Here is an 11,263-nt window from a genome sequence, read left to right as displayed (position 1 = left end):
AATCAAATGTATTGTTTATTCAGCCAAAGGTACACAACAAGCAGAAAATTAAGTCTAAAATCCATCTGATTTTAAGTAAACATAATTTTTGTTCAAGTTTTAGTAAATTCTGTTTAACCTAGTTCTTCATGTGTCCTCTTAACCATATTAAATCATTTTCTTCTCTTGGCTCTGGAACCTGGCTGTTGCCTTTCCATAGCTGATTAAAATAACTGACCTGAGTGTTTGTTTTGCTGTTGCTTTATCCTTTACCTATTGTTTTGCCTTCCCATTAAATTTCACCAGTACATTAACACAGTCCAATAACTCCCCATAGCTATGTATTAGCTATCTTAATAGCTTGGTCAGATAATCATAAAAATTACCACAGACCAACAGTGCATTCTGCATACCTTTTCCTACTACCTCCTTTTTCAGATTACTTAGGTTTCAAAGTGTGACTTTTGTTTCCTGTGCAAAATTTGCATGTATTTCCCCCACCCTTTCTCCCATGCCAATTTGAGTAAGAACTTTTTGCACAAGGGACTTACTTCATGTCTATATTGTGCTTAGCAGAATGGGGCCCTGCTCCTTGAGTGGGGATTCTAGGTATGACTAATGAAAAGCAGGCCACTCCACTAGTTACCAGTCTTGCAATGATATAAAAAACACTGGATGAGGGAGTCTCAGGGCTATAATAAACACATACTTTTGTTAAAAGGACAAAGCTTTGTTGCAGCAGCAGCTGTCCAGGGTATTTTACTTATGGTTTGCAAGTCCCCCTGTGTGGTAGCTCCTTCATGTAATTATTGCTAAAATATGGGGATAAAACTAATTTCAGGGGCAGTCCCTATGTTGTTGTAACTGTCACTAGGTGTGTTAAAAGGGAAAATTCTGTGTAAAGAGTAGTTACAAGAACGTAACCAGCATTGGCTAAAGGGATAGCAGAAGGCTAATGGATTGGTTTATCTAGCCCGTAGTACAGCTACTCAGTTTATGGGAGATTCTGAATGCAGGGGTCAGGCCCTGGATCCATAATACAGGAGTGGGCAATCAGTTGTTCTGGGATACGGAAAAGCAGCCCAGACCGATGGACAGTTGCTTTTTTGGGCGAAGACCTGGAGTGGTTCACTGGGGATCTCCCGCCGGAGCTGTCTGCTTGTTTGTTTATTCCTATTGCTGTTCAGGGTCACAGGCCTCTGTGTACGCTTTTAGACTAAACAGTTCAACACTACGGATCAATTGGGGGGCGGGGGGACGTATTTACCTTTCCATTCAGTCCAAAAAACGCCGCACCATTTTATTCCTGCTTCACGCTGCATAAACCCCGCGCGTGCTGGGCCGAGCCGTACAGCTGATACCCCGCTGTGCCGCGGAGCTGGCCCCCAGCTGCAAGACGGGGTGCGCGAAAGCCAGGGGCAGGCGGGTGCTGTAGCAGGGATGGGGCTGAGCACACACGTGCCGGCGAGGACGGGGGGCGGGGTTTGCAGCCCACCAAGCACGAGGACAGGCGGCTAGCGGCTCTGCCCCTCACTCGCCGCCTGGATTAGAATAGAATCGAATGAATTAGCGCCTGTTCAAACTGCGCGTGCGCAGCACTGTGCCTGGCCCCAGAACTGGGAAGGCGGACGGTTTCCCTGCAGGCCCCGCGCGCCAGGGTTTACTGGTTTTGCCGGAAGTGCGGGTTGGAGCCGGCCGCGATTCGGTCTGTGTGATGCTGGTGGCCCTGGCCGGCTTCCGTCGGTGCAGCGGCTGGGGGCAGGGTCCCGTCAGTGCGGGCCTGCGGGGCTGGAGCGGGGCCATGCCTCGGAGGGTCAGTGACCTGGGCCGGGCCGCTCGCTCTGCGGCGCACGTTGGGCGGCAGCGAGGAAGGGAGAAGGCGCCTTGCCTCTGCCGGGGTGGCTCTGCGGCTCCTGGAAGGGTCGGGGGCGCTGGGTGAAGCCCCCGTAAGCCAGGTCAGCGGGCCCTGGCCTGGCCCCACTAAACTACCGCCGCGGCCTGGGCAGGAGAGAAACGGCCGTTCCTGTTCGCTCCGTCTGCTACCCCGGGTGTTTGCCCGGCGGCTGCGTGGGAAGCGCCCCCCCACACACACACACACGGTGGTTGGGTCGGTCACGCAGCATCAGGAGGCGAAAGCAGTTTCTAAAACCATTCTTGGAGGGGAGGGGAGACTCAGAAGCAAGAGTAGTGGCTGAAACTAGTTTTAGTCTTTGCCTTGGTTGGCTAGATTTCACATTTGCAATGTCACTTTAACAGCTGCTGGGTTTTTTTGTTTATTTTTTCTGTTTGTTTTGTTCAGGGAAAAGAAAAGTGTAAAGACTCAGTAAAACCTCCTGTTCCATCAGGTCCGGTTGCAACTGACAAAAGTGGTTCTCTCACTATTTCTATTCATGCCAAACCTGGATCCAAACAAAATGCTATAACAGGTATATCCCAATGAAAAGTGTAACTATGAGGGAAATAGTTCATTTAATTAAACAAACAAAGCTATTTGGGAAGACAAGTGTTTTTTTCCTCCTCTCGCTGCACCCATTTCTTTGCACAAGTTAATGGTCCTGCAGAGGTCCAAGTGATAGTGAAATGTGGCTTCACAACCGTCATTATATCAAAATGACCTGATGTTCCTTGTGCTCCATTTGACTAGGTGTAGTTGATTGCACTGGTAAATCTGGAAAGATGTGTTACAGTAAATCCATCTTTCTGCAAGCAGGGGGACTAATCCTGGGTAATCACTTGATTTTAGCTATATTCTAATATAACTGCTTATGTGAAATATTCCAGTGCTGCAGTCTATCTTCAGATGAGTGCAAAGCAAAAGATTTATTATAGTGGACAGGATCCAGTGTTGTTGGGTTTTTTTAAAGCTGATCTGTGTAGCAAGTATGTTGATTGAATAGTGAGAAATAATTTATTTTATACATCTATGTATATATAATTTGTTCCATCCTCTTATGAACAGTACAGGCATTTATGTAAAGACAACGGAAAATTTCTCTTCTGTTCTGTAGGGGGAGCCACACTTACCATTTATGACGAAAAGCTCAGTCAAATCTGATCTGTGTAGTGAACCATCCTGTTATAAAACTAGAAGCTTTGTGATTCTTGTTATGAATGATATACACAAACATTCTCTCTTTCCGTCCACTGTAGATGCTGGAAGAATCAGGTATAAATAAAGTAGTAAAACTCAGCATGAGAGACTTGTGATAATCTGAATTGGAAGGTCCCCCAAGGTAGTCAAAACTTTAACTTCTATAGTGAAACAAGCAGGGAATTAAAAACAAAAATATCCATCAGGCTTTCTTTAAAATAAACAAAAGACAAACTTTTCCTTTGCCTAGATCACCTTTGATGCCTTATTTGTGCTTAGTTATTATGGTGATAAACACAATTTAAATGCTCATAGTTGGTATGTTTTTAAAATCTTCAAATGCTTTAAAGCAAGAAGCAACTAATACAAGTCTGGATGGTGCCATCATTTTCATGTTTATATGCAAACGAAGTATTCATTATGTAGGTATGCTCACTACACTAATTAGATGAGTCTTATCTGTAGGATAGTTCAGCACATATTTCATCTTAAAGGGACATTAGTGGGCATTGTTACAAAAGATGATAAAAACTGCAACCATAAAAACTACTGGGACATTAATCACAATTTCAAAATCAAATTATAGATTGACCTCACTTCTGGAAGCAGAGACAGTAGTAGAATTGGATGTGAAGGGCCCAGTACCTCACATTCGCATTTGGGAGAAAATTATGCAGAGTCTGCAGCCTGACAAAGCCTCCCTGTATGCACCAAACTCATGGAACAGGATCCAGATAACTACAGAATGAAACTTGTTAATTCTTAAAAGCATCACATTCTAGAATCTAAGGCTCATTCTTCCCTATTTATAAGAACTGTCTATTAATGCATGCATCTGAGGAATTGACTAGCCTTGCTGGTAAAGTGGAAAAAAGAAGTGGTAGAATTAAGTGGATGTTCTTGGTGCAGTAAAAGTCATAAGATCTATCATCAGCTGGACTGTTCCAGGAGTTGTCTACTTGGTTCCAAATAAACCCATTCTTTAAAAATATGAAAGTAAAAAACTAGGCACCGTTAATGCTTTGAAAATAAAAATCCTAAAATATTTGTTATAGATGTGACAGCTGAGGCAGTAGGTGTAGCTATTGCTGCACCTCCATCAGAAGGGGAGGCGAATGCAGAGCTGTGTCGTTACCTTTCTAAGGTTCTAGAAGTGAAGAAGAGCGAAGTTGTTTTAGATAAGGTACAATACTTTTTCATTTTCTGCTCTGCTACAGTTAGATTTCTGAAACTTATATTGTAATAGAGACCACTTTCCACATACAGCAGGCCAAGTTTCTATTTTTCAAAATACTAATGTGGAGATATATAAAGGTGTATAACTCAGTTATGGAGAAATAAGATATTTTAGTCTTTGAATTATTAACTCAAAATAATCTGTTTCTCAGTGGCCCAAATCAAGTGTGCTGCTACTTTTTTCTTGGTATTTTCTAAGTCAGTGTTTGGTTCGTGTCCTCAGTGACCTTTAAAGTATTTTTCATACTGAGTCTCATTTTCTAAGAAGTTAGAATACCTTGCACAAAACACCTTTGCAAGTGACTTTGTTCTTATTTTAGAAATTTTTATATTTGAGTAAAAGATCTTTGCTGGGTCACTCGAATACACAATGTTGAGCATATCAATTCCTAGATGGTTTGCTTCTGTTGCGAAAACAGTAGTACCATCAGAACTCCTGCAATGACTGCTCTGCATGATTAAACAGGTGGAAAAGGCATTCATTTCTTGTAGTGTAGTTTTTGTTTAAAGTCAGTTTTCTCCAATATCTCTTTTTTACAATTAAGATCAGATTTGGACAATGACAACTTCTGTGAATTACATTTTTATGTAGATGTTTGTGATTGAAAAGATTAAATTAATTATCCTTTTAAAAAACAATTATTAAATCTTAACCCACTGAAGCCAATAGAACTTCAGTATACAAACTAAGAGAACAGCAAATAGCAGAAGTGGGGCTAACTTCTGTCACAGTCACACTGGGAAGTCAGCATTCTACAACCCAACAGTGAACTGTTCATTTGGAGTGGCAGCAACAGCAGAAGGGACATTGAGAGGAAACAGAACAGTCTGTGTCCTGTTTTGGGAAGGCTAGCAGTTAGTCTTTGGCTTATGTTACTATCATGTTTGTATGACATATATGAAAAGTGAATGAAGTCTAAGTGTATTCATTTATAGGGCCAAGAAGATAAGAGTGCCTAGGATGGATGCTTTTTTATATTGTACATAAATCTAAATACATACATTTTAAATAAGAGCTGTTAGAGGCTACATTGTCTAATGGATTGAGCACTACTTGACTCGTAGACAGGAATTCAGAGATGTATATCTTGGCTTTGCTGCAGACTGGACAATGTACTTAACTTTTATTTCAGTTTATCCCATCTCTAAAACGAGGGTAACGCTTACTTACCTCAGTCATGTTAAGGATTAATTAGATTGCACTTGAAAAGCACTATATAATTGCTAAGCAGCATCAGGCATGAGGAGCAGCACTGTTCAACCTTTTCTAGTCAGCTCTGGTAATTCTAGTCTGACCTGCAGCACCCAGGCTATTTTATATTAGGACTTGTCAACCACAGACCTTCAGTCATTCTGAACTGTGCCTAAATTGTGAAGCAGGTCTGTTTTGTGACTCCAGCCAGATTTTCAACGTAGGGGTACAAGGCTAATACCATATGTTAACTGCTGCCTAGCATTCTCACTTGCCTCCCAGTTGCTATATAATTAATTCACAGCTGGGAAAGGAGATCCAACCTAAAATTGAAAATGAACTACATTTGTTGGACTTATTTATCTTGCCTTACAGAATTTTAATCTGACGGTGCAACGTGTCTAAGCCACAACTTGAGAAACTGAAAGCAGTTTTGTAACGGTGATTATCTTCTAATAAAGATGGAAAAATTGTACTCAGTAGATTTTGGGATACTGTGGGGTAGCCCCTTAAGATGGAAAGCTGCTAATTTGTGCTTTCAGTGGAACTTTTATGTATGTACTGTAAATGTAATTCTAGATTTGAGATCTTAATTCAATCTAGAAATGTAGCTACTGGATTCTTACGTGAGAGGAAACATTTTGTTAGCTCATCCTTATAAGAAGTAAACACCAGTTGGCCAGACTATTGTTTAAAGAATGCCTTGATTTCAATAAAGTATAGCTAGTAACATCTGTACGTGACATCTGCATAGTCCCACTTGCAGGATGCATTTGCTGATCTTGGAGAGCATCCTGATACTCACTCCCCCTTCCAGCTCATGGAAAGAGCATGCCCTGAGCTGCTGCTCTAAAACTTACCTGCCTACTTTGAAATATGTAGCAGATCCAGTGACTCTGCTCCCTCCCACCCCAGTGATGATATTGGGTCCCTGGCCACACTCACCCACTTATCCAGGGAGAGATTATTTTTCTTCCTGGGTAAGCACATGAGTGGGTAAGTGGGTTTTTAAGGCCTGTCTTAAGGCTCACTCTGCTATGGCTAAGCTGGCATCTCTGGCCTGCTTCTGGAATATTAGAGAAATCTTAGACATTGCAGGGCTGCTATCTGCAGCACATTCACACATTTACTCAGAGTCCTCTTCTCATCTAGATTCAAGGTTTGTTTCAGAAGAGAAGAGTAATTCTGCAATTCTTGCTTAATTGCACACCCCAGTCTGCCTTCTCAGGAGCTCTACCTCTTGTTAGTCTTGCACAAGTCAGACAACAGCATCTCGAAGAAGAAAAATGTTACTTAGCAGTAAATCTGGAACTTTGAGGGTGACGTCTATGTTTTTATACTAGCTGCCCATCATCCTCTGTGGTATGGTGGAAGCAATTGTGGCTGCTTCAGCTCCATGGCCCTCTTATAACCTCAACTTAGAATGTGTGGTGCCACAAGAGGGTGCTCACAGAATCCCTATGCACAGTACTTTCCGTACGGTCTCTGAAGCACCGTGGCACTAGAGCATGTTTTCTCCCAGATTTGACTGTGCAGAGGAAATAACTCTGGTTAGTTACGGGTGACTAACCTTTTTTCATTATTGTCGGCTGTGTGTAACCTTAGTACTATTTACAAAGTACTCACTCTATTGGCACCATGATTAGTTTTTAAAATGTGTACTTCTAAGTAACGAAATAATTTTCTGAATTCTTTTTTGTGTTGAAACAGGGTGGTAAATCTCGTGAGAAAGTGGTGAAGATTTTGGTGTCGATGACTCCAGATGAGGTTTTAGAGAAACTGAAAAAAGAAGCTACGAGTTGAGACCAAACAAAGCAGGAAATGGAACAATATGTCTTGAAAATCTTTCATTGAATGTAAAGAGGAGGAGCGACATTCTTCAACGAAAGCACACAAATGCAGGCTGTGGGTCACTTACGAGAAACAAAGATTCTTCTGTGTAAATGTGTAGGTAAATTTAAGTACATTGTAAAGTACAAATCTCTTCTGTATTCTTCCGTACTCTAAACTTTGGTTTAAATAATCCCACAGAACTAAGGCTCAAACTAGAAGTGGAAGCAGGATTTATCGCTGGATAGGAAAGCTAAAACTCTGACATTTAGCTGAATCTATATCATGAATTCAGCGTGACTGGGCTCCTTTTCTATAGTTAACTTCAAAATAGTCTCCTAAGCGTAAACACAGTCCTGATGAGTATTTGGGCAATGTTTCTGAATGCAGGCATAATTATTTTTGGTTCACAAAGTAAAGGGCTTGGAGTGACAGGATTATGATAAAGCACTGGCACAATGTCAAGAGAAATATGGTGCAGAAGGAAAAATCAATTTAGAAGTGAGAGCCTAAAAGAGCAATCAGTGTAATATACAGTGGCATGCGTAGGGTCCAGTTCTACTCTTGTCTACACCACTGTAAATCCAGAGTAATACTTTTGAAGCCAGTGGCATTGCCCTGGATTTACATAGGAGCAGAACTTTTCCCTTAAGCAGTCAAAAGAACTGAGTCTGCAATATGAGAAATTGATACAGTACTTAAGCAGCAAGTACACAAAAGCTTGCTTTGGTTCACTAGGAAGCCTATTATCAAAGAGTTGCCTAATAAAGGTAGCGCTTCTAATAGAGTGGTCAAAAGTATCTTCACCAGTTTGTTTTGTTTAGTAAAAACACAGCATTATGTTTCATCAACAGTTCTTGTATTTTCAGTGAGAACGGATTATTTATAGCTGTGCCTTGACTAGTAAAACAAAATTAATTTTGTTTTTAGACAGTTTGAGCAGCAATTTTGTTTGTTCTTGGTGACATTCTGTTGATCTAAATAAATGAGTTGTGTTCAAGAATCAGTTTTCAGCCTACAGAAAAGTGAGCAAAGTGAAGTAATACATGGAGTTGGTGTTAAGAGTGCAAAGATTGTACGTGAGATGAAATGGGAAAAGTAGATGTATTTGTCTTAATCGCTCTTGACAAAGTACTAGAATGCACGCTTGTGTTCCCCACTAATATATGTGATGTCACTATGTTCAGTTACTTCAGCTAGCCTCTTAGGTTGCAGCTGTTAGGGGTTAGATTGTGTTACTTTCTACATTGTTTCTATCCAACAGCTGTAATGTGTAAATGTGATTTTATTATTTTAATGCCTAAAAGTCAATAAACAAGTCTAAAACCCCACTAAGCTTCTGCATCTTCCACTAGGAGAAATCCGTATATTAAAATAAGTAGCAGAAATGTATCAAAAATGGTTTTCACCAGCTGTGCGTAATGCAACAATCTGCATATCTCAAGTTTCACTTCTCTGTGATCAAAAACTGCTTTTCACCTTAAGTCTCCCCCATCCCTTCCATTTTCAGCAATGCAAAAAGATGTTGCTAATGGTTCTATCAGGATGTTTCTCTCTACTATCTATGTGCTAATCAGGTTCATTGCTAGAGGAGTAAAGGCTGTAAAAATTTGCTGCTTAGGTCATGTTTTGCTTCCTCAGGCCGATGCCCATATGCTGCTTTATGTGTATCTCCTCATTTCCCACTTTACAGTCCTGACACACTGACATTTTGGCTATCAGTTGCTTTTCTCCTAGCCCAGTTGGCATCCTACTCCTTAGCTTTACGTTGATGCTTCTCACTGCTCCAACAGGCTTGCCCAGCAGAAGGCTTCACCCTCTTGATCAAGGGGAAACTAACAACATGCATGTTTGCTTTCATTTGTAGTCCTTAGTGCTACATGCTTGTGTTCTGGGTGGTGTGTTCATTTGGCTGCTCAGCATTTGCTGAGGGTGAAGTGGAAATGCCCTAACCAGAAAGAAATTAGGAGGTTCCCTCTGCATAACTCTGAATTACTTATCTTGGTAAATATATTATGTCTGAGTTTCCCACAAGGGGAAGAAACACAAGGAATGCTGCAGTAGTGACTTACAGCTTGAATATATGAATTTCTCCAGTGTGGGCACCTACACACTGTTTTATAAAGAGTGACCAAAATCCCCCACGCAGCAGCTATATACCATTATTTCAAACTCCTTGTTTAACATGTAACATTTTTCCACCACTTTTATGACCCCAAAACTGTATCTAGTCTTGGAAGGAGACCAAATCAATTAATCATAGAAGATTAGGGTTGGTAGAGAACTCAGAAGGTCATCTAGTCCAACCCCCTGCTCAAAGTAGGACCAATCCCCAGACAGATTTTTACCCCAGTTCCCTAAATGTCCCCCTCAAGGATTGAACTCACAGCCCTGGGTTTAGCAGGCCAAATGCTTAAACCACTGAGCTGTCCCTCTCCCCCTGTAGGGTTAACCAACACAAGCCTGTACCCTTCTTTTTTCTGAAAGTGATATATTCTGTCCAAGAGCTTCAGCAGCTTCTGCTGAGGAGAATGAATGTTTCCTGAACTCAAGCTGGCATTGTGGATTGCTTCTTTCCAGTCAGGCTCTGTCTTCTGTGACTTAACTACAGCAAAGGTGCTTTAGATACCACACTCTCCAGTTTATGTAACATGGGCCTGACATATGCTATCATGTTGATCACTGATGTCAGTCAGACTTGCACTATCCAGAAGGGAAGATGATGATTAGTCCTTGGGAAATGAGCATTCTGCCCTGCTCTCTGTTCCATTTTCCCCTTTCCTTATGCATCTCCTTGTTCTCACCTATCAAGCTCTCAGCCCCCCACACTGTCCCTTTTAAGTCAGTGGTAGCGCTCACAGTGAGGACATGCACCACTGACAAGAGGGTAGCATGGACACGAACCACTGCGGTGATTGTAAGTTGACCTAACATATGTCAATGTATGTTCCTAGTGTAGATATGCCTGGTATGATGTATGTGTGTTCTCCTTTGTATGATACAGTAACCGGATTTCCTAAACCATTTTTTCAAAAGCTCTAGTGTGTATTTGTACCACTGTACACTGTTTTTGTACCACTGTATTAGACTCAGTTTAATTAGTTCAGTTCGGTCACTATTATACCTACAGTGCAGTGGTTCCCAAATGGGTTCGTGAACCCCTGGGGGTTTGCAAAATGTTACATGGGGTTCTTGGGGAAAAAAAATTCTGTAATGGCAGGACAGAGCTGTCCCTAGGGACCTTGGGCAGCCTGGAGCCCCTGGATTTCCAAGAGCTAAGCAGACCAAAGCAAGCATATCTATCACAGTGAGGCGATTTAATCTTCAAAACTCCTTATAAGAAATGGAAAGGAAGGTGGACATATTTTGCTTTTTTTAAATTAAATAGGCAGCTAGTACTGTTTTTTAAATTATGAAGAACAAGTTTAAGCTTTGTTGTAACGTGCGCTGTTTGCCTGGACTGCTCAAGACCTGAATGCTTGTGTAGGAGGAACTCTTTTAAGTTGGCTTCTTAAATACCTTCATGCTGGTTCACATCTGATACTCCTTGATGAAATATAGAAGCCTTGTCTTGTAATAGGCTTATTCAAAGTGATACAAGCTACAAAAGTGAGAGCTTGGAAGAGTGTTGTAATTTTCATAATGTAATAATACTGTAATGATTAATAATGTGTGTAATAAGCAAGTCAAAAACAAATTTTATATTTCCAAGATCACTGCTTTTATAACTTATACTCAGGTAAAGGAGAAAATCCCTAGAAATATTCATTTTTAGGAGGGGGTTCACAAGACTTGACATTTTATTGAAAGGGGGTCACAGGTTGTTAAAGTTTAGCAACCACTGCTATAGTGACACAGCATCAGAGACAAGGTTTCACCCCACAATTCACACCACACTTAGCAGCAAGAAAAGATCAGGCTGTATGCTAGGCCCA

General features: G+C 41.2%; 1 protein-coding gene across 1 annotated transcript; it reads left to right on the top strand.

Annotated features, from left to right (window-relative positions):
- The first annotated feature begins 1,627 nt into the window (after positions 1-1,627).
- Positions 1,628-8,659, top strand: C9H15orf40 (chromosome 9 C15orf40 homolog). Its single transcript, XM_032790637.2, has 4 exons — positions 1,628-1,792; positions 2,279-2,405; positions 4,126-4,253; positions 7,209-8,659. The coding sequence occupies exons 1-4, from the start codon at positions 1,694-1,696 to the stop codon at positions 7,299-7,301; spliced, it is 447 nt and encodes a 148-aa protein (XP_032646528.1). The 5' UTR covers positions 1,628-1,693; the 3' UTR covers positions 7,302-8,659.
- The last annotated feature ends 2,604 nt before the right edge of the window (positions 8,660-11,263 follow it).

This window comes from Chelonoidis abingdonii, chromosome 9, assembly GCF_003597395.2.
Source record: "Chelonoidis abingdonii isolate Lonesome George chromosome 9, CheloAbing_2.0, whole genome shotgun sequence".
NCBI classification, from domain to species: domain Eukaryota; kingdom Metazoa; phylum Chordata; order Testudines; family Testudinidae; genus Chelonoidis; species Chelonoidis abingdonii.
The sequence above is the reverse complement of the archived record's forward strand: the minus strand, read 5'-3'. Positions and strand labels throughout refer to the sequence as shown.